The 22,445-nt window shown below is 39.4% G+C and overlaps 3 protein-coding genes across 4 annotated transcripts; 2 read left to right on the top strand and 1 right to left on the bottom strand.

Moving 5' to 3' along the window:
* Nucleotides 1-2,065: 2,065 nt before the first annotated feature.
* LOC131229311 (mitochondrial import receptor subunit TOM6 homolog) lies at nucleotides 2,066-15,731 on the bottom strand. Of its 2 annotated transcripts, none has more exons than XM_058225234.1 (2): nucleotides 15,473-15,731; nucleotides 2,066-2,233 (listed from the first exon to the last, which is right to left on the bottom strand). In XM_058225234.1, exon 1 carries the CDS (start codon nucleotides 15,643-15,645, stop codon nucleotides 15,481-15,483), a length of 165 nt encoding a protein of 54 aa, XP_058081217.1. In that variant the 5' UTR covers nucleotides 15,646-15,731; the 3' UTR covers nucleotides 2,066-2,233; nucleotides 15,473-15,480. The 2 variants fall into 2 exon arrangements, with proteins under 2 accessions (XP_058081217.1, XP_058081216.1); XM_058225233.1 differs by lacking the exon at nucleotides 2,066-2,233 and adding an exon at nucleotides 12,269-12,489 and having other exon boundaries at nucleotides 15,473-15,727.
* LOC131228926 (putative pentatricopeptide repeat-containing protein At3g05240) lies at nucleotides 5,969-6,613 on the top strand. The gene has a single exon (XM_058224761.1). The coding sequence runs from the start codon at nucleotides 5,969-5,971 to the stop codon at nucleotides 6,611-6,613; it is 645 nt and encodes a 214-aa protein (XP_058080744.1).
* Nucleotides 6,610-7,542, top strand: LOC131228925 (pentatricopeptide repeat-containing protein At1g08070, chloroplastic-like). The gene is made up of 2 exons (XM_058224760.1): nucleotides 6,610-7,030; nucleotides 7,121-7,542. Exons 1-2 carry the CDS (start codon nucleotides 6,610-6,612, stop codon nucleotides 7,540-7,542), a joined length of 843 nt encoding a protein of 280 aa, XP_058080743.1.
* Nucleotides 15,732-22,445: the final 6,714 nt, after the last annotated feature.

Here is a 22,445-nt window from a genome sequence, read left to right as displayed (position 1 = left end):
TCATGGGTTGGATTTGGTCTTGGGCTAAGCCCAAGCCCGAATACGTGAGGTCTATTAGTCAAACCATCAAATGACCATCTATTCTCTGACAAGAAAATTTTCATTCATTGAATCAAGTGGTTACGATAGAAGGGTCAATCTTCATATTCCTATAGGAAAAAAAAAATGTTTTGATTGGTTTTTCATTGTCATCCAAACACCAGGCCCCGCTTTTTGTATATATTTTCTTTCTTTTTTTATTTTATTTTACCATGTCCATGTTTCTCTGTACAAGCAAACATGAATAGATCTCTTAGCATTTTGGTCCTTATTTATTTAATGTTGATTTTCCAATAAGTCAAGATTAGTCTTTTTTATATTTGTGTCTGTTACTGTCTAATTTTTGTTGTGCCAATAATATTATATGAAGGCTGGAATAATATTGAGACTAGTCCCATTTCCACTGTTCTTCTTGTGGGCCCTGTTGATTGACGATTTATCTGAGTTGACTCTAACCCAGTTAAGTTCAATACGATTCAACACCATAACTCAGTAGTGCAAATAGGCTCGACTCAGATAAATCAGTCAAGATTAAAATGAGTTAGTTGGAGTCCCTGGTTCTGAAAAACAAGGTGGGTCTGACTGTTGATTGGGTCATGGTCTGAATATTGCTTCAGTGGGACAATCTGAGGCGACTCGGACTGGTTCGTGAGTCTATTTGGACCCGACACCAATTAGGCCCGACTCGGACAAGTCACTACTGACATGTGTAGCAGCTTGAACGAGTTGGTCTGAGTCCCTGAGTGAAAAAAGAATTGTGGGTCCCACCGTGATTTATGTATTTTATCCAATCCGTCCATCCATTTTATTAGATAATTTTAAGGCTTGAGCCCAAAAATGAAGCATATCCAAGGCTCAAGTGGACCACACCATTGGAAACAGTGTGAATTGAACGTCTACCATTGAAAAATTCTTGGGGGCCATAGAAGTCTTTGATCAAGATGATATTTGGTTTTCCCTTCATCCATGTGTATGCTATCTTATGAACAGGTTGGATGACAAATAAACATCACTGTGGGCCCTAGCAAGGTTTCAACAGTGAAAATCATTATTCCCACTTGAGCTTTTGATATGCTTCAATTTTGGGCTCAACCCCTAAAATGAGCCGGAAAAACAGATGGACGGCATGGATAAACAACATACATTCATAGTGGGCCTAACGGCGTTGACTCATTATGCAATCCAATTTCCATATGAGCCCTCCAATGACAGGACCTTTAGCTTGTTTAATGTTCTGCAATGGTAGTTCATTTGGATTGCATTATTGATCAGATGGTTGAGATTATTGTTTTTGGCTATGACTCTTGGGTCCATCTTATTAAATGAGAGAGATTGTCATGTCCAATCCAACCAGCGGATTGTTTTCATCTTGAAATGCAAGCGCTCGCACTGAGTCCCAACCAGATCCACCCATCAGGTGAGCCACACTTGCATTTCTTTTATTATATGGGCGGCTATTCATTGTTTTTTATGTTGCAGCCCACCTGATGGTTGGATCCAGCTGAATTGTTTTCATCAGCGGATTCTGATGGCAGATCCACATATTGGACGGGTTGCATGTCATCTGCACCTGACAGATTGGAACATATCTGATGGTTGGACGGTAACTTGTCATCCAACTGGTTGGACATGAGGCTGTCTCATTAAATGGCTCAGACACTTGCACTTTGTAATGTAACCTTTATTTAAAATGCATGATTTGTATGGGTTTGCATCCATAATGATGGCTGATACATCCCCCATGCAATGCATGTGAATTGAATGTTTGTAGGCATGAATGTTCTTTTATTAATATTCTGTGGGGGGATGATCCAGTGCCTCTGGAAGCATGGAGGTTTAGTGCCTCCACATCATTTCCGTACATGTGGTATATATATGGACATGATCTGGGCAGTTCATTCAGAAGGTTTAATAGTTGAAAGCACAGAAAAAGAACTTACTTTTTCTTTTTATTGAATGGCTCTGACCATGCATCGCTTAAGTTGAATAGAAGGTTTTTCATATAGTTGGTGTCCTCAAACTGGAACAAACACCAAAATGGAAAAATCCCACTGAAACATTGCCACTGAACTAAGAAAATGTACTGATAAAATGAAAATGATGATAGGGTTCCTTCCAGGACATGAGTTCGCAACTTGAAACTTCAAGCAAGCTTTTCTTCTTCGTTCTATGGACTTCCCATTTCCAAAACTCACTGCAAAAACTTTCAAATTCAAATCAGAAACTAAGATACAGCAGCAAAGCGATCATTGAAACCATGCTAAGAGTGGAAATTATAATCATTACTTCACATACAGCTCTTAATAATGTACATAAATCCATCTGATATGATGAAGGAAACAACAATGGGAACAAGTGGATCATGCACCCTATAACGGCCTATGCATTCACAAACAATAGTAATACACCCAAAATTCATAGAAATGGTCAGGCTAGCAACACCATGATGCATTCTGGTACCAGTACAGAAGTTGATGAAAAGCAAGGGTTTTCAGCATATATTTTTGTTTGCTTGCCATTTTCATAGATCACTTTCCTAGGAGAACAGAATGCACTGTCTGAGTAACAAGTTAAGACCTTTCAGTTCTCGATCTCTCGTCCCTTTCTTATTGCTCTGTGTGATTTGGAGCATAGAAAGTGGGAAAACGAAAACTTGCAAAATGTGGATTCTGTTTTCTCCACCGCCCCAAAAGTGTCTTCTTTTTCTCTTTTTTTTTTCTTTATACTTGTTTGTATGGATTAGTCTATTTCTCTTTATTTTATTTTATTTTGAAAAGGTTCTGTTTTCTTTATTTTTATGTTGATCAGTAATTGAAAATTTTGAATAAAAAGAGAAGATATGATATGACTGCTACAACAAAGTAACCCAGAACAAAAGACCCAAATAATTGCATCAGGTCCACCATGGAAGCGCCACGAACCATGATTCACATTATACCCAAACGTCACTCTTAATTAACTTCTGAGCTTAAGAGTCGTGATACAGCAGTTGGACTTAGATTTTGGGATTTAGATCAAGAATCATCTCAAGGGCAGACAGAGTAAGCAGTGGAGCAAATCCATGATCTCAACAAGGAGCATCACAGGTCCCTACTAATGTGGGGCTTTGCCTTTATTAAAAAAAAAAAAAAAAAAAAATTGAAAGGAAAACTGAAATTCATTAAATTAAAAAAGGGATATGAATTCCTGAAACAGAGGTAAGGATGACTTGCCCCAGAACAATCAAGCTCAATCTGAAGCGGATGTTAATAAGGTTCTTGAAGAGTAGAGAAGTTTATGGGAAGTTTAAATTATCCGAAATGTTGTTTGAAGTTCAAATTGTCCAAAATGTTGTTCGAAGTTCAAAATCAACAAGGAAAGATAAAATCACATGGGATTACTCACACAATCTAATTTCAATCTTATACCAATTCAGTGCTCTATCTGTATCTCACATGAGAGTGCAGGTTACATTTCAACAATCTCTAGAGTCTAGACTAGAAGTCCACTGGTCTGTTATCAAATTGAATTGTAACGTTTAGCAGAAAGAACCGAATTATGATTTTCTTTGTACTCATTCATATCGAAGGACTAGGATCCAATTTGCAATTGCAATCACCTTTCTCTCAAGTTGGATTGAGATGACAGTAAATGCAATCTGAGAGCTGCTTGTCAAGAATACTAGGAAATCATTATTTTTGTTTTCTTCTTTTTTGAAAGATTAAATCATTGTTTTTGTTTTTCCTATTAATTAAAAAGACTGTTCATGATTCATTCACTTGCACAGCCTAGACACGTAATAATACAAAAAGAAAGAAAGAAAATGTAACTGCATACAATTAAGTTTGAGGACACAAATGAGGACTTGAAACACAACACTTAGCTTAATGCTATTGAGAGTCGCAAGATTTGATTGGAACACGTAAATAGACCACGCAATACATGTTTGAAAGTTGTTAAGTCGCAACAAGCATCCTAACACCACTAAACTACATTGTATTAGGGTCATCACACAATCTACTTCCAAAATCTAAGTCTTGACAAGTGGGCTGCTATAGGATATTATAAAATCATGCTTAAAACATCTAAAATTAACTTTAGATAGGATGCTCACAATTAATGAGTCAAATTTCTGAGCCGCATTCCTCACAAACAATAAGTTCCACTCTCAATTATTCCCCTATTGTGTGGCCTATCTAATTTGTTAATCAAATAAATTTAGGTTTTTAGATTGGGGGAGTAGGGATTTGATAGGCATGGTGGACATCCATTATTCATCATAACTGGGTGCAGAGCCCCACAATTTAAGTTATGTTTAGTTAGACTATATACAAATATTTTCAAATGAGAAGTGATCCAGTGTACCATAAGTTATAGCCATGTAGTTGCCAAAGTTCAATCTAGAACATATGACATTTGAATGATATAGTAAGCAGAGAGCAGATTTATGCCTCGGGTTTATATGGTTGCGTGTGATATGTGTTAGCATGTGGATATGGTTAGTAGAAGTGAATTACATGCAGTTGGATGATGTTGCCATCTTATGAGGACTGAACACCTACATTCGGTGGTATGTTAACTTCCCCTACTAGTTAGAACCCATTTTTTCAAGTATTTTCGTCTGAAAATGTATGATAATTTCATGGTGAAAATTCTTTATTAAAGGCATAAAAAAATTTGTAGCCTACAATGCCCTACAGTAGTCAGGCTAAGCCAGTGCCCCCCACTTGCACAGAATGCTGATTTGAACTAAATAGAGATTATTTAGTGAGCAAACAAAACACTATTGAATTGAGGCAGCAGAGCTGACCTACTAAGTAGGATGAATAAATTCCATTCTATATCAAGATCACCTGCCCAAAGGAAATAGAAATTCCATTTCAGGAATCAGGATCAAGCCTCTCTCTGCCTCAGGTAGTTAGATTGTATGAGGGCTCCATTTGGAAAGATTGTCTGAGTGCTGCATTTGGAAATTACTTGATTTGCCAGGGTCTAAATCCGATCAGCCAAACTGCAATCAGTATAAGAATCTCTCTCCCCTTGGGAGGTTTTCAACTCCAAGGCTGATTATGCAGTCCATGGGACCCGGAAGTCCATGTTCATGCCTTGTTGAGGAATGTCTCTACCAACTTACTTGAGGAGTGGAGCTGGAGACATGTTGGGCAAGTTCTTTGACGTTTTATTTGGAGTCATCTTAATTCTTATGATTGCTTGGCAAACAAGTTGTCCATGGTTTGTCTCGGCAATTTATGCACAGGCACCGGGAAATTGAAGGACAACTATTCTTTAAAACTTGATCATCTATTCTAGGGTGTTTAAAAAGCAATGAACAAAATAGCTAGTCGAAGAAAACATCGATGACATGGCTCGGACATGCTATCCAGAACATGACTTGATGCTAAATGCTAAATCCTTATAAGTGTAGAAGGTGAGACATGGGATGTTCATATGGGATTGGTTAGTGTTTGATTGAAATTATGAAGCACTACGCTAGTTGTAATGGCATGTGTTCTTGGACCTATTCGTGAGTGGACATTGGAAGTTCGTCTATCATTGCTTGGGTCCTTGATGAGATCTTCTTAAGGCCCATTATATGCCATCTTGCCTAGTCGTAAGATGAGATCCCAAACTTCAGTGGGCCCCAAAGACGTTTCGAGAATAGGAGTTCCATATTGTCCTCTGTGGTGTGGCCCATTTGAGTTTTGATCGTCCTGCTTTTTGGGGATCACGTTCTAACATGATCTGGTACAGACGATGGACAAAGTGGATGCCACAAAAAATCACCGGTGGGCCCCACAGAGCTTTTTGTTGCACCGCCTCCCTACCAAGTAGTAACAGGAAACTTTCCACTTCAAGCATTTCCCCTCCCTCCAAATCCCATCCATTGAAACCAAACAAACTCCCAACGGTCGAATTTCAATCTCCATTCAAATGCTTCCATCTCCAAACCATGTTCCCTCCTCCAAAACATATACCCCTTGCTTCCCGCGTCAAATCCAACCTCTTCCTTCTCCTATCCCTCCACACCGCCTCTCCCGCCAAAACCAACCAAAATCCCGAATTCAAATTCCCCACTCACCCAAACCTCCATTCCCTTCTAGCCAAATGCACATTCATTAAAGAACTCAAACAAATCCATGCTCACATCATCCAGATCGGATATCTTAAAGAAATCGTCACAGCTGGAAAGCTCATCGCTTTCTGTGCCACCTCCCATATGGGTGATCTTTGCCATGCCCAGTTGGTTTTTGATCAAATAGCTGAACCCAACCGATTCTTGTGGAATAGCTTGATAAGAGGCTATTCTAATAGCAGTAACCCCAGAGAATCGATCTTCCTCTATTCTCGAATGATGGGGGCAGGTTTCACACCCGACGAATTCACCTTCCCATTTGTTCTCAAGGCTTGCTCCCTCGAATCTGCTTTCATGGAAGCGATTGGAATCCATGTTCATGTGGTCAAGCTCAGGTTCGGATCACAAGTTTCCGTGCAAAATGTGCTCCTCCATGTTTATGCAGTTTGTGGGTTGATTCAATATGCTCGCCAGTTGTTTGATGATCTCTCTGGAGAAGTCTTATTTCTTGGAATTCAATGATTGGTGGCTATTCTCGAGTGGGTTGCTGCAAGGAAGCTTTTTCTCTTTTTCGGGCCACGAGGGATTCAGGTATGGAACCTGACAATTTTACCTTCGTTAATCTCCTTTCTATTTGTTCAGAAACGGGTAATTCCGATATGGGTAGATTCCTACACTTGTACGTAGAGATAAATGGGGTGGAAACTGATTTATTTGTCAAGAACGCTTTGGTGGATATGTATGCCAAGTGTGGGGATTTGGTCTCTGCTCAGACATTGTTTGATAGAATGCCTAAGAAGAATGTGGTTTCATGGACTTCAATGGTGGGGGCATATGCTCAAAATGGATTCTTGGATCTTGCACGTTGTGAATTTGATAAGAAGTCCGAGAAAAATGTAGTTTCTTGGAATGCAATGATTTCTTGTTATCTTCAACAAGGTCTATTGCAAAAAGTGTTGGATCTATTTACCGAGATGGAAGCTTTGGCAGTTTAACCCAATGAGGCTACATTGGTGAGTGTTCTTATAGCTTGTAGCCAACTTGGTGATTTGATGACGGGAAAGAAAACCCACATGTATATTCGCAATAACAACATACAACCTAGTGTCACATTATGTAACTCGCTTATAGACATGTATGCGAAATGTGGTCCTGTAGATGTTGCCTTACATCTCTTTAGACAGATGTCTAAGAGGAATGTGGTGTCGTGGAATGTTATGATTAGAGCCCTGGCAATGCACAGCCGCGCTCTCAATGCTATTGATCTCTTCACTAGGATGCAAAATGATGGTGTACCACTAGATGGGATTACCTTTGTCGGCGTGCTATGTGCTTGTCACCACGGCGGTTTCTTGGACACCAGTCAACATTACTTCGATACTATGAGTCTTGTCTATGGGGTTCCTCGAGAAATCGAACACTATGCTTGCATGGTCAATTTTCTAGGATGAGGAGGGTGTTTGTAGGAAGCAATCGAGTTAATAGGAGACGTGCCAATGAAGCCTGATGTTGTTGTGTGGGGTGCCCTGCTTGAGGCCTGTAGGATTCATGGCAATATGGAGATTGGAAAGCAAGTACTAAAACAGCTGCTAGAGTTGGAGCCTCTTGATGGTGGGGGGTTGTATGTATTAATATCAAACATGTTTTGTGAGGCTAAATGATGGGAAGATGTGAAGAGGGTGAGGAAGCTGATGAAGGACAAGGGGATTAGAAAGGGGAGAGCTCTTAGCTTGATTGAAATTGATGGTGATGTTCTTGAATTTGTAGTTGAAGACAAAAGGCATGGAATTTCAAGCCAGATTTACTTGATGCTAGATCAATTAACAAATCACATGAGGTGAATGGGGTATTTGTACAACACATCTAGAGCATTTTTTAATGTAGAGGAATGAGGACAACTTTACATCCCATTGTAATATCCTACCATTCTTTTCTATATTTAATACAAATGATGATTAAGGCAAAGTTGAGTGCTTGGTAGGTGGCTTCTTGGTAGATTGTGGGGTTTGGTTCTCACCATTGGATGGAACATGTGTGATTGATCTGAGCCCTTCATTAAGTAGTGCAACAATCCGAACATGCCATATGCCAAAAATCAAGGTCGTAGACTCATTAAGCGAGCTGTGAGCTATACAAATCTGTTGAATTTGGATGGTTGGACGTTTTCTTCTTCCAACTACCCATTTTTCTCAACACGTGTGTTTTGCCTAATCAGTAGAGGTTTTTTTTTTCCCCGGTAACTGCTTCAGGCATGTTCACAGTTTACACTACTTGATGAATGGTCAGATCTTTGGCATGTGTGCTATCTGATGGTGGGATTGAGCCCTACATAGTAGATGTGATGCAGGGCCTTGCATTATATCAAAATCGCACTTAGGGTGCATGTGGATGCACAACTAAATTGAGTTGCGGTTATTCATTAGAATAATCATTACCATCTCATCCTCTTTACAGGAATTTTGGCACATAACTGACGTTGCTCCATTTTTCAGTTCAATTAAGAGGAAATGATCGAATCATAATGATAGTTTCGTTATCATAATGGGAAACCTAATCCATCCAAGTTCTATATTGTACATATGGCATTTGCTTATGACGATCCTAACTTTTCATTCATCAAACACCGAAAATCAAAGTGATGGAGCAATTAAAACCTTTTTAAAATGTTAAAAGAAAAATTAGAGAATGGGTCACCTACAACCATGGTCAGCTAACTTAATCTACGGCCCATATCTTCACAAGAAAATTTTCAAGGATAGCAATAGAAACAAAAATTCGAAAGGCATAAAAGAAAGGGTTGTACCACTGGCCAGTTGGAGGTGATAAGGTATTTTGAGTTAAACCTGGATACGGGTGTTGTGAATTTTCAAAATAAAAGGATTGTTACGTCTCTTGGTTGTGTCTTCTGTTGACTCCTGGTTGTGTCTCATGGTGCCTTTTAGTGACTAGTTAGTCTTTTAGTGAATAATGTGGTGGAAAGTTAAAACCAAATCAAGAGACGCTATGAAAGGACATGTAATTATGGGTGTGTATCTGTTCAGTTTGACTAAATAGCAGCATTCAAGAGTTTCCAAGTGTCATTTCTAACTATATAAAAAGCCATTCCTGATCAAAGGGAATGAATCAGGAATGGGTTTTTTTTTTTTTTTTTTAGTTCATTCGCAGGTTGACGCTCTGAAGAATGCTGATCTGTTGTTTCTAGGGGTTTGAGCTGTTCTGCTATCTCAGCAGATCTCTCAGTTTCGGTTTTCTGTTTTCTGTTTTTGCTTTCCCTGTGTTTCAGTTCTCTCTTCTTTTCAATATAATCATCTTTCAAATATATATATATATATATATATATATATATCCTTCGCACTACTTTCGTATCGTAAATAAGCTTTTCAAAAATTGATGTTTGATCAAATTACGTTCTTCATATAAAATCGATTTTTAATTTTTTATTTAGGCGAAGTGCGGGCAGATAAGTGTATTGTGAATTTCTGGTAGGTATTCTCTTCAATTTTGCAGTAGACACTATTCTTGTGATGAAAAAAGTGGCTTGATTTATCCTGAAAGCGAATTTGCCAGCAACCTCCTTGCGAACCAGTTTAATTATCGGTAGGGGGCAAATATTACTTCAAAGATATTTACAAATGGGATTTAAGCCTACTACCAATTTTCCTACTTCAATTCTAACAACAGGTTGAAGTGAACAGTGAAAATGCGCTGCCAGAAAATGCACTACCTCAATTCTACCTTGTTGGTACCCTGGTTGAATTCTAAGTTTCACTCCTGCTTCAAATGGCTTGGTACAATGACACATTTCCCATGGATTACAAGGTAGATATCCTTGGCCTTTCTGTGCATGTGTAATCTATCTGATTTTGAACTATGATCCGTACAAGTGGGCTTACATTTAGCCATCCAACTCATTCATCTATTCGACCATTCAATTGATGGGGGCAATACCCCGAAAATCAATTAGATGTGGAAATCCTAATCTTTCACTGGGGAGCATAAAGATTAATGGTTAATTAAGAAAGATATTAACAATATTCTAAGTCAGGTTTGAGGGGACAAACCCCCTGTACACAAATGTTTTTTTTATTATTATTAATCCATTCATGTGTGTTTGTATCCGCCTCATCGCAACAGCCACAACCAGATCATCACCTGATAATCTTATCACAACCACTCTGGATGAATTTTAAGTGGGTCAGGTTGTGTTAGAGCCTAATGGGTCATGGGTTGGATTTGGTCTTGGGCTAAGCCCAAGCCCGAACACGTGAGGTCTATTAGTCAAACCATCAAATGACCATCTATTCTCTGACAAGAAAAAATTACATTCATTGAATCAAGTGGTCACGGTAGAAGGGTCAATCTTCATATTCCTATAGGAAAAAAAATTAATGTTTTGATTGGTTTTTCATTGTCATCCAAACACCAGGCCCCGCTTTTTGTATATATTTTCTTTTTTAAAAAAAAAAAATTTACTATGTCCATGTTTCTCTGTACAAGCAAAGATGAATAGATCTCTTAGCATTTTGGTCCTTATTTATTTAATGTTGATTTTCCAGTTAGTCAAGGTTAGTCTTTTTTATATTTGTGTCTGTTACCGTCTAATTTTTGTTGTGCCAATAATATTATATGAAGGCTGGAATAATATTGAGACTAGTCCCATTTCCACTGTTCTTCTTGTGGGCCCTGTTGATTGACGATTTATCTGAGTTGACTCTAACCCAGTCACGTTTAATACGATTCAACACCATAACTCAGTAGTGCAAATAGGCTCGACCCAGATAAGTCACTCAAGATTAAAATGAGTTAGTTGGAGTCCCTGGTTCTGAAAAACAAGGTGGGTCTGACTGTTGATTGGGTCATGGCCTGAATATTGCTTCAGTGGGACAATCTGAGGCGACTCTGACTGGTTCGTGAGTCTATTTGGACCCACACCAATTAGGCCCGACTTGGACAAGTCACCACCGACGTGTGTAGCGGCTTAACGAGTTGGTCTGAGTCCCTGAGTAAAAAAAGAATTGTGGGTCCCACTGTCATTTATGTATTTTATCCAATCTGTCCATCCATTTATTAGATAATTTTAAAGCTTGAACCCATAAATGAAGCATATCCAAGGCTCAAGTGGACCACACCATAAGAAACAGTGTGAATTGAACATCTACCATTGAAAAATTCCTGGGGGCCATAGAAGTTTTTGATCAAGATGATATTTGGTTTTCCCTTCATCCATGTCTGTGCTATCTTATGAACAGGTTAATAAACATCACTGTGGGCCCTAGCAAAGTTTCATCGGTGAAAATCATTATTCTCTATTGAGCTTTTGATATGCTTCAATTTTGGGATCAACCCCTAAAATGAGCCGGAGAAACAGATGGACGACGTGGATAAACAACATACATTCATAGTGGGCCCAACTGAGTTTACTCATTACGCAATCCAATTTCCATATGAGTCCTCCAATGACAGGACCTTTTAGCTCGTTTAATGTTGTGCAATGGTAGTTCATTTGGATTGCATTATTGATCAGATGGTCGAGATTATTGTTTTTGGCTATGACTCTTGGGCCCATCTTATTAAATGAGAGAGATTGTCATGTCCAATCCAACCAGCGGATTGTTTTCATCTTGAAATGCAAGCGCTCGCACTGAGTCCCAACCAGATCCACCCATCAGGTGAGCCACACTTGCATTTCTTTTATTATATGGGCGGCTATTCATTGTTTTATTTATGTTGCGACCTAGCTGATGATTGGATGCAACTGAATTGTTTTCATCAGGGGATTCTGATGGCAGATCCACATATTGGACGGGCTGGATGTCATCCGCACCTGACAGATTGGAACATATCTGATGGTTGGACAGTAACTTGTCATCCAACCAGTCTGACATGAGGCCGTCTCATTAAATGGCTCAGACACTTGCACTTTGTAATGTAACCTTTATTTAAAATGCATGATTTGTATTGGTTTGCATCCATAATGATGGCTGATACATCCCCCATGCAATGCATGTGAATTGAATGTTTGTAGGCATGAATGTTCTTTTATTAATACTCTATGGGGAAGTTAACATACCACCGAATGTAGGTGTTCAGTCCTCATAAGATGGAGGCATCATCCAACCGCATGTAATTCACTCCTACTAACCATATCCACATGCTAACACATATCACACAACCATATAAACCCAAGGCATAAATCTGCTTTATGCTTACTATATCATTCAAATGTCATATGTTTCAAACACCAAAATGGAAAAAATCCCACTGAAACATTGCTACTGAACTAAGAAAATGTACTGATAAAATGATGATAGGGTTCCTTTCAGGACATGAGTTCGCAACTTGAAACTTCAAGCAAGCTTTTCTTCTTCATTCTATGGACTTCCCATTTCCAAAACTCACTGCAAAAATTTTCAAATTCAAATCAGAAACTAAGATAAAGCAGCAAACCCAAAAAAAAAAAAAAAAAAAATGCTATGAGTGGAAATTATAATCATTACTTCACATACAGCTCTTAATAATGTACATAAATCCATCTGATATGATCAAGGAAACAACAATGGGAACAAGTGGATCATGCACCCTATAACGGCATATGCATTCGCTGACAATAGTAATATACCCAAAATTCATAGAAATGGTCAGGCTAGCAACACCATGATACATTCTGCTACCAGTACAGAAGTTGATGAAAGGTAAGGGTTTTCAGTATATATTTTTGTTTGCTTGTCATTTTCATAGATTACTTTCCTAGGAGAACAGGATGCGTTGTCCGAGTAACAAGTTAAGACCTTCCAATTCTTGATCTCGTCCCTTTCTTACCTCTCTATGTGATTTGGAGCATAGAAAGTGGGAAAACGAAAACTTGCAAAATGTGGATTCTGTGTTTTCCACCGCCCCAAAAGTGTCTTCTTCTTTTTTTCTTTTTACTTGTTTGTATGCATTAGTCTATTTCTCTCTATTTTATTTTATTTTAAAAAGGTTCTGTTTTCTTTATTTTTATGTTGATCAGTAATAGAAAATTTTGAATAAAAAGAGAAGATATGATAGGACTGCTACAAAAAATTAACCCAAAACAAAAGACCCAAATAATTGCATCAGGTCCACCATGGAAGCGACACGAACCATGATTCACATTATACCCAAACAGCGCCCTTAATTAACTTCTGAGCTTAAGAGTCATGATACATCAGTTGGACTTAGATTTTGCGATTTAGATCAAGAATCATCTCAAGGGCAGATGGAGTAAGCAGTGAGAGCAAATCCATGATCTCAACAAGGAGCATCACAGGTCCTTACTAATGTGGGGCTTCGCCTTAAAAAAAAATAAAAATTAAAATAAAAATTAAAAGGAAAACTAAAATTCATTAAATTAAAAAAGGGGTATGAATTCCTGAAACAAAAGTAAGGGTGACTTGCCCCAGAACAATCAAGCTCAATCTGAAGCGGATCTTAATAAGGTTCTTGAAGAGTAGAGAAGTTTATGGGAAGTTCAAATTATCCAGAATGTTGTTTGAAGTTCAAATTGTCCAAAATGCTGTTCGAAGTTCAAAATCAACAAGGAAAGTTAAAATCACATGGGATTACTCACACAATCTAATTTCAATCTTATACCAATTCAATGCTCTATCTGCATCTCACATGAGAGTGCAGGTTACATTTCAACAATCTCTAGAGTCTAGACTAGAAGTCCACTGGTCTATTATCAAATTAAATTGTAACGTTTAGCAGAAAGAACCAAATTATGATTTTCTTTGTACTCATTCATATCGAAGGACTAGGATCCAATTTGCAATTACAATCACCTTCCTCTCAAGTTGGAGTTGAGATGACAGTAAATGCAATCTGAGAGCTGCTTGTCAAGAATACTAGGAAATCATTATTTTTGTTTTCTTCTCTTTTGAAAGATTAAATCATTGTTTTCATTTTTCCTATTAATTAAAAAGACTGTTCACGATTCATTCACTTGCACACCCAAACACAGCCTAGACACGTAAAAATACAAAAAGAAAGAAAGAAAATGTAACTGCATACAATTAAGTTTGAGGACACAAATGAGGACTTCAAACACAACACCGTTAAGCAGATATGGAGGAGAAGTTTCAAAAGGGGTAAGGTTCAGAAAAGAGATTGGCACTGACGATTAATATTATTGTCCAAAACTGGCACATATTGCCCAATGTGGATTAGTTTCATCCATGAACGATACACATGTATCAACCCGTATCGCCCCAAGACAGCCTGATATGGGGCAATACAACCTGGTTTTGGTGTGAACAATATGGTACACCGAAACCAATTTTCAGTCATTGGTTGGCACAATAATAAGGAATTTCAACTTATGGGATTCAATCTTACTAACCAACAAACCAATTTCAGATGGGATCCTTGGCCCATCGAAATAGACAGCATAGTCGAGTGGTACAAGTGGGGCGCATGGATTAGTCATCACTCATGAAGACCATTGGCACTTCACCAAATGCCCCAAAAAATTTTCTCAATAGGATGAGCCTAATCTCTTAAATTCCAAGCTATATCTTGCAAAAAGACAGTTAAGAAGGGAATGGTCCACATTCAACTAAAGGCCCAACCAAAGAGATTTCAGGGATATGGTCCATCCATGATGAGAGACCCAAAATAACAACACTCTAGATCACTTAAACCATGGCCCAAAAGTACAAGCAAAAAATCCCAAGTACAATGTGCATATCCTGATATCCTAACGTCGTTATCAATCGAAAATCATCATCATCATCTAAACCTTATCACAAGTAATTGGGGTCAGCTACATGAATCCTTTTCCGCCATTCCACTATCAGTTCCTTCAAAAACCATAACCATAAATTCCATCGAAAACATGGTGCCTCCAATTGCTGGAATGATAAAGATCCTGTTTGGATATGCCCCAAAATGCGTATGACAAGAAGCAAGACCGCCCGTCGCACCAACCCCCGAAAAAGGCCGGTCCGCTCACCATACACAAGCAACAGCCTAGGAAATCATCGCCATGAAAATAGCAGGCATCACCATAAAGATCATCTGGCACAAAAATTTCAGGCTAGTCTACTTATCAGGTGGGCCACACCGTTTTGAATCAATGGGCAACCGACGGTCTGATTCAACATACAGGCATGACCCACCTAGCAGGCAGATCAGCTTTATCCTGTCGTTTTCACGGGCCCGATTTGCATGTTGGCAGAAAGATTGCGCTGTACCACAAGTAGCGGTACAGTCGGCTGTTGGTAATCAGTTCTCGGCCCCCATTGAGAGATGGGATCAATACCGGAATCGGACGGCAGACACTTGATGATTCATACATAGGAATGAAGGGAGATTTGGGGATGTAAATGGATATAAAAAAGAAGAAGAGAAAAAAAAAAAAACCTGGGAGATTAGAGCTCGAGCTTTAGCTCCTCTATATCTTGGGAAAGGTAATGGAGAACATATGGTGTGATACGGATCACAGCAACCCATGCTCCCATTATCATCAGATGCGTCTTCAGCTGCTTGTATGCAACCGCCTTGTCCGGCCTGCGCGGTATTGCTCCTAGAAACATCTCTCTCTCTCCCTCTCTCTATCTCTCTCTAAACAAAAGCCTTCTCTTTGCAAAACCCTAGTGAACGAGATAGAGGCGTGCTAGGAGGCTTCTCCAAGGGTATATACGTGTTTTCAGTTCTAGCAAATGGGTCCCTTGATTTTAGGTAATCTGGACCATTGGTTGGTGGGGGGAGTTACTAAATTTTCACGAAATCCACCCCGTCCAGAAGGTGCATCACCCCTTGTTTTATTGTTACGCCAAAAATCAGAGTGATTGAACACTTTTGTGGGCCACCCCATGATATTATACCTTAGAGCCTCTAAATTAACGTGGTACGGCCCACCTGAGTTTTGGAATATTGTGAATTTTTAGTAGCTGTTTCGTCTTGATGAGGCGCGTCAGATGAATGGATTGGATGGAATACAAAACACCCCGATTCATCCTGCGCAAAAGTAATGATCGAAGGTATGGCCTACCTCAGTTATGGATGGTCCTGAATTTTGGGATTTAATGTTAACGCATGCTGATATGATCTTTCCCATCATCGTTGTTGCATTCACCTTAGGAACGGTTTCGATGGCATATAAACATCGAGATAACCCCAGGAAATTTTCAATGGTGGGTCCCCTTCACTAGTTTTCCATGTGGTGTGGCCCACCGAGTTTTGGATCGGCCTGATATTTGGGATCACGTTCTAACATGAGCTGGCGAAATGATGGACGGATTGGATGTCACATGCACATGTTGGTAGGCCCCAGAGAGTTCTTTATTGCACCGGCCCTACACCCGTTGTGGGAAATTCGGCTCCTGGGGCTATGGTTCAGCGATCAGGACCGTTTGTCCGATGAACCAGAACATGGTATACCCATCCACCACAGTACACGTGGCAGAATAATGTTTCACCGGAGACTGTACATATAGTCGCCCTACGGTAAATGGTATGGATAATCCTAGCCGTCTGATTACTGTCCTCCAAGCGAGCAACAGAAAATGAGATTAGCAGTTGATAGCATCGTCTAATGTATATTATTTTTGGGCCTATCCACTTCGGCCGGGCCAATTCCGGTTTACGGGCGTGAACTTGGGCCGGGCTGAAAATTTAAGCTCATTTGTTAATTGGGCTGGTGTCTGCCCGGCTTATTTATGGTTTAAGGGTATTAGGGCTTGTTTGTTAACACTATAAAAAATAAAAAATAAAAACGGAATACAGATTGTCGAAAGCGCTCCCCATTATTTTTTTTTGAATTTCTTCTACGAGTGAGATTTGGCTTAATAACCAATATAAAGTACGATTCGCGGATCCTTCTTAAAAACATTACTTCAAAGTACGTTGCAAAAGAAATCCTTCGTTGGAAGTAAATTGTGTAATATACAATCCAACTTTTAATATGTAGAACTTTACCTTCCACTATGATTTATGTGTTAGGTCTAGAAGTGTACTTGAACCAAGCTAGCTCGGTTAGCTCGCTCAACTCGACTCGAAAAAGCTCGATTCGACTCGGTTTGAAGCTGAGTTCGAGCTGATTTTTTTAGCTAGAAAATGAGTTCGAGCCGAGTTCGAGTTGGCCCCAGCTCAACCCAACTCGGATCGAACAAGATCGATGACTCAGTTACTTTGATATTGATGTTGCTCACCAAGTGTTTGATGAAATAACTCAAAGAAGTGTGGCTGGTGGTAAGAAAGGTATGTATATGAAACTAACATCATTTTTTTTCTTCATTTTTATATTGCTTAAAAGGTGTTTGAGAAAATACTTGTAAAACCATTGTTCTTGTCTCAAATACAGTGAGTTTCTGAACGTGTAGTCTAGGTGTTTGTGAAAATGCTGCAATGGTAAACTTGGCTCGAACTGGCCCGAGCTGTTGACCGAACCGAGCCGAGCTGGCCAATCAAGCTCGAGGATCGAGCAGAGCCGAGTTCGTGCTGAGGTCAGCTAGTGGTCGAGCCGAGTCGAGATGAGGCCAACTCAACTCAGTTCGACTCGATGTACACCCCTAGTTAGGTCCACACCATCCATTAACTTTTCCATATCACTCTAGAACACGAGCCCAAAAAAAATGAGTCACATCCAAAGCTCATGTGGACAATACCATTGAAAGCAGTAGGAATTAAATGACTACAATTGAAACCTTCATAGGGTCTATTGCGAGGTTTATTTGCCATCTAAATTCTTTAGAAGGTCACACGGACATAGATAAAGGAAAAACACAAATATCAGCTTCTTCAAATCCTTTCAGTGGCCCCAAGAAGTTTTCAACATTGGGCACCTAGTTTACACTGTTTCCTTTAGTGTGGCTCACTTGAGTTTTGGATCCTCCTCATTTTTGGTTGTTGTCCTAAAATAAGCTTGCAAAATGAATGAATGGGGCAGATTTCCCACAAAAATCACAGTGGAGCCCACCTAACATCCCAAAAGGAAAGTTTTTGTGAAAGGCTTTAGCAGGAAATGCTCAATCCTAATGAGGCTGCCATTAGTGGAAGTGGATTGCAAGGTGTACCACGCAGCACTAACGACCTCGCCAAGTTATGAGGAGCTCATCATGATGAATGAGTTATATCAAAACAATCCATCCATTTTGCGAAAATCGTTTTAATGCATGAGACAAAAAATGAGGCAGATCCAAATCCCAAGTGAACCACACTGCAAGAAAATAATGGTGATTGAATGCTTTTTTTATATATATTATTATTTGTGATTATTGTTGAGGCAGATGATTGAAAAGACAAAAGTGGAAGGTCCTCATGATCCATGTAATGTTTATCCAACCTGTTGATTAAGTCACTAGGACCTAGAACGGAAAACACAAATATCATCTTGATCAAAGCCTTTTGTGGGGCCAAGAAATTTTCAACGATAGACACCCAATTCCCATTGTTTCCTATAGTACGCCCCACTTGAACCTTAGATCTATCTCATTTTTTATCTTATGCCAAAATTAGTATGGAAAATGGATAGACTGTGTAGATAAAACATATACATCACAGTAGGCCCCATAAAAGGCCATAACAGGACCGTCCATTTTCCCGCAAGGTGTGGGCATGGCTTTCGGTAGATCCCATATCCTGACAGAATTGCCTACTGATTCTGGGAGCGGATTAGGTGTTATCCAAGTAACACCTTAGCAAGTGTTACCCTTACCACATGAAAGAGTCATTATTGAATTCCCATCATTAACAACTTCAAGGGAGCCATCAGAATATTTATTTATCATCTCTTTACACCCAATTTTGGCACCCTAACATGGGCTAATCAAAGGCCACCATCTGTTTTCAGCACATGACCGCAACGGGCATAAAACATATTCTCACCCTAGAGCATCATCATTCGTGTTTCCTTTGACAATACATATTCAGTGATAAATGCAAAGGCACAAACCCTTAGGCTTGCCTGTAGGGGAGTGAATCATCATACATCACGTGGTCATGATTATCATACTCATTAATGAGATACTATGCTCACCATGTCTATAAAAGACATGTCGAGAGATCATATCTTATCGCGAATCTAGTTATGATTTTCTCGACGAGGCCATCTCTCACAGTCCTTCCAAAATAGGAGTTCTTCCTAAAGACGTTCGGAGAAACTATAGCAATCTAAAAGATTCTAAAGATCCAAAGATCAGACTGGCATTCAAGAGAACCTAGCTACGATTCGAACTCGAATTAGGAAAAACAGACACATCATCCAGGTTGGGTCTGCAACCATAGCCCAATCAAAATAGGAAGAACAGGTAATGGGCTCCAAGAAGGATAATATCTAGCCTATCGTTGATCATAGGCACGTGGTAGGTGTCAAATCCCACTCCAACGATCAGGAGTTAAGTGATCTAAACTAGGTTTCTTAGACGAATGTCCATGATGGATCTTAAAGAATGATGCTCTCTTAACATGAGTCAAATATGAGAACATTTACGCATAGGAGTGGAAGTCTGAGATCTAATGGTTGTATGAGACCTTCCTGGTTGAGAGTTTTTCATATCTTCTAAATGAGACTTTCTTATCCAAAAAGCTAACAACATGGACATGAAGGATCAATGAGCTACAAGAAAACCCTAAGGAGGGTTTTCACTGCCTCAATGATTTATAATAATTAAAAAAAAAAAAAACAATTGAGGAAGAGCTCGATGCCCTACGCCAAACACATTAGTTTATCTTTTACTTATTTTTTCTTTTCTTAGTTTAATTTAGAAAGGACATACCTTACGAATATATGGATTAGTTTGGGCTAGGCTTGAGATCCTTTATTCAGTGTAAGGGTAGGCTTGTGTTGAAAATTCAACCCTATTTTTTAATCAAGCCATGTATCTATTAGCCAATAGGCCCGTCAATGGTTTTAAGAATATTTTTTGAAGTGAGGGTCTAAGGCCAACTGGTTGGACCACCGGCAGATAACATCCAACCTACAAAGTCCATGGGACACTGACCCTCCGATAGGTTAGCCCTATCTAGACGTGGGCATCGAGTTGAGTTCGACCGGATTGGGTCCAACTCGACTCGGTTCAAAATTTTCAATGAATTAACCCGAACTTGATCTGATCTGGGACTGAGTCTAGGTCATCTAACTCGATCCAATCCATTGCATTGCTGGCCTAATCCAAATCGAGTCCGACTCGGTTGGTAAAACCGAGTTGGGTTGGGTTGGGTACGGATCAGATCGAGTGAGTCTTATGCTTAAAAATATATTTTTTTTTATTTTTTTTTTAAGTATGATTTTCTCCGTTAAAAAATTCGTAGGGCCCACGATAAGGTTTATTTTCCATCCAATCTGTTAATAAGGTCACAACTACATAGATGAAGAGGAAAAACAAATTTCATATTGATTTGAAACTTCTATTACCCCTAAAAGAGTTTCAATGATATACGTTCAACCCTCACTGCTTTTTGTAGTGTGGTCCACTCGATCTTTAGATGTGTCTTATTTTTCGGCTCAAGCCTTAACACATACCTCGTGATGGACCCACAGAACTTGCTGATGTCAATAACAACTGGTGCCTATTACACCTGCCAATCAGCTTCCTACTACGTCACGTCAATAGCTACTAAGTCATGTCAATACAGGCATAAGGAGTGGATGCGGATTTCTAGCGAAACTTTCCTACTCAAGAATTCTAGGTGGGGCTCACTGTGATGTTTGTGAGAAATCAAACCCATCCATCCGTTTTTCGACCTCATTTTAAGACATATTATAAAAAATGAGGAGGATCCAGAACTAAAGTGGGCCACATGAGTCATGTAGAGCGGGTCGCAGACAATTTCATGGCCAAGATGGATAAGAAAAAGCATGGTCGACAACAGAAGTAATCCGGACCGTCAGACCTTAGATCGGGCGTATCTCACAATCCGGAATGAGTTATCAGGCGAAAAATATATGATTTTGGGGTAGAACGAGCTACTTTAGCCAACCAACCTGGCACAAGCCAAGTTGCACAAGCTGGATTTGCGAAATACCCCCGGATCGACGGTCCTTTCCCTATTTTAATTTTATTTTTACTATAATTAGTAAATTTTAGTTTGATTATAACTCTTTAGCCGTTGAGCTTTAGGAGTTGTGTCTAACATGACAAGTGCTTAGAATAATAAGGAGAACAGCTTGGTGAGGCCAAATAGGACACTTACTATTTTTGGCCGAAAACTTTGCGCACTAGTAGACATCATGACTGTCTATAAATAGTAAGTTTACTATTTATAGCAAGTTGCGAATTCTAGGAGTTTTAGTTATAGTTTGTTTCTAATTTCTCTCCCATTTCTTGGTACCCCTATTTAAAGGGTTGTGAACTTGTTTATTTCATTCATTAATCAATTTCGAATTTTATAGAATTTATTTTCTATTTTGCTTGCTTTCTTTTCTCGTGGATTCGAGAAGTCTCTCTATCCGTTTTTTAAGCTCATTTTATGACTTGAGACCAAAAATGAGGAGGATCCAAAATTCAAATGGGCCACACGAGAGGAAACAATGGATATTTAGTGACCACCGTTGAAACATTTATATGGCCATAAAAGTTTTGTAACAGTCTAATTTTTTTGGTGTTTTCACTTTATCTAAGTGAAAATGACCTTATAAATGGTTTAGATGGCATAAAGAGCAAGGTGGATCCTAGGAAGGTTTCAACCGTAGGCATTACTTTCCCCACTATTTCATCTCCTATGGCCCACTTGAGTTTTGGATCCTCCTCATTTTTGGTGACATGTCTTAAAATGAGGTCGAAAAACGGATGGACGGGTTTGATTTCTCACAAACATCGCAGTGGGCCCCACCCAGAATCCTTGCTGCGAAAGGGTTCCGCAGGGAATCCGCGTCCGTCAGGAGTCTTGAGGCACTCGAGTGTTTTTATCACATAGATACACCTGAGAGGAGACGAATTGGCTACTCCCCTGGTTGGTCTGTGGACCCCACCGTGATGTATTTATTTCATCCATGTCGTCCATCTATTTTTCTAGATCATTTTATGGTATTTAAAAAAAAAAAGAGGTATATCCCAATCTCAAGTAGACAACATTACAGGAAACAGTATTGAATGAATGTTGTGCGGATTGGATCAGATCCCGGATTGAATCGGTCCGATTGGTCACTGATCCGAACTCGACTCGATGTACGGTCGGATCTGAGTGGGCCTACTCGATCCAACCCAATCTTGGCCTCCAGATCGGATCGGATTTAGCCCAGCTCTAGCCCTATCAATAAAATGCATTTGAGCAAACCTCTTGTTTGAATGCATCATGTTGCAATGGGATAGGTCAAGACTTAAGCCTTTGAATTGATGTCATCTTCCAATGATCCAAACCATTCAAACAATCGGTCTCACTTTGTACAGTGGTA

This window comes from Magnolia sinica, chromosome 16 (assembly GCF_029962835.1).
Source record: "Magnolia sinica isolate HGM2019 chromosome 16, MsV1, whole genome shotgun sequence".
Lineage (NCBI taxonomy): Eukaryota > Viridiplantae > Streptophyta > Magnoliopsida > Magnoliales > Magnoliaceae > Magnolia > Magnolia sinica.
Note: the sequence above shows the minus strand (reverse complement) of the source record. Positions and strands in the feature narration are given on the sequence as shown.

What these genes read in the sequence shown, in the direction of transcription:
- LOC131228926 (XM_058224761.1), top strand. Translation starts at nt 5,969, where the DNA reads ATGTTCCCTCCTCCAAAACATATACCCCTTGCTTCCCGCGTCAAATCC.
- LOC131228925 (XM_058224760.1), top strand. Translation starts at nt 6,610, where the DNA reads ATGATTGGTGGCTATTCTCGAGTGGGTTGCTGCAAGGAAGCTTTTTCT. An exon ending in TTCTTGTTATCTTCAACAAG is followed by an intron (nt 7,031 to 7,120) that starts GTCTATTGCAAA and finishes GTGTTCTTATAG; the next exon opens with CTTGTAGCCAACTTGGTGAT.
- LOC131229311 (XM_058225234.1), bottom strand. Translation starts at nt 15,645, where the DNA reads ATGTTTCTAGGAGCAATACCGCGCAGGCCGGACAAGGCGGTTGCATAC.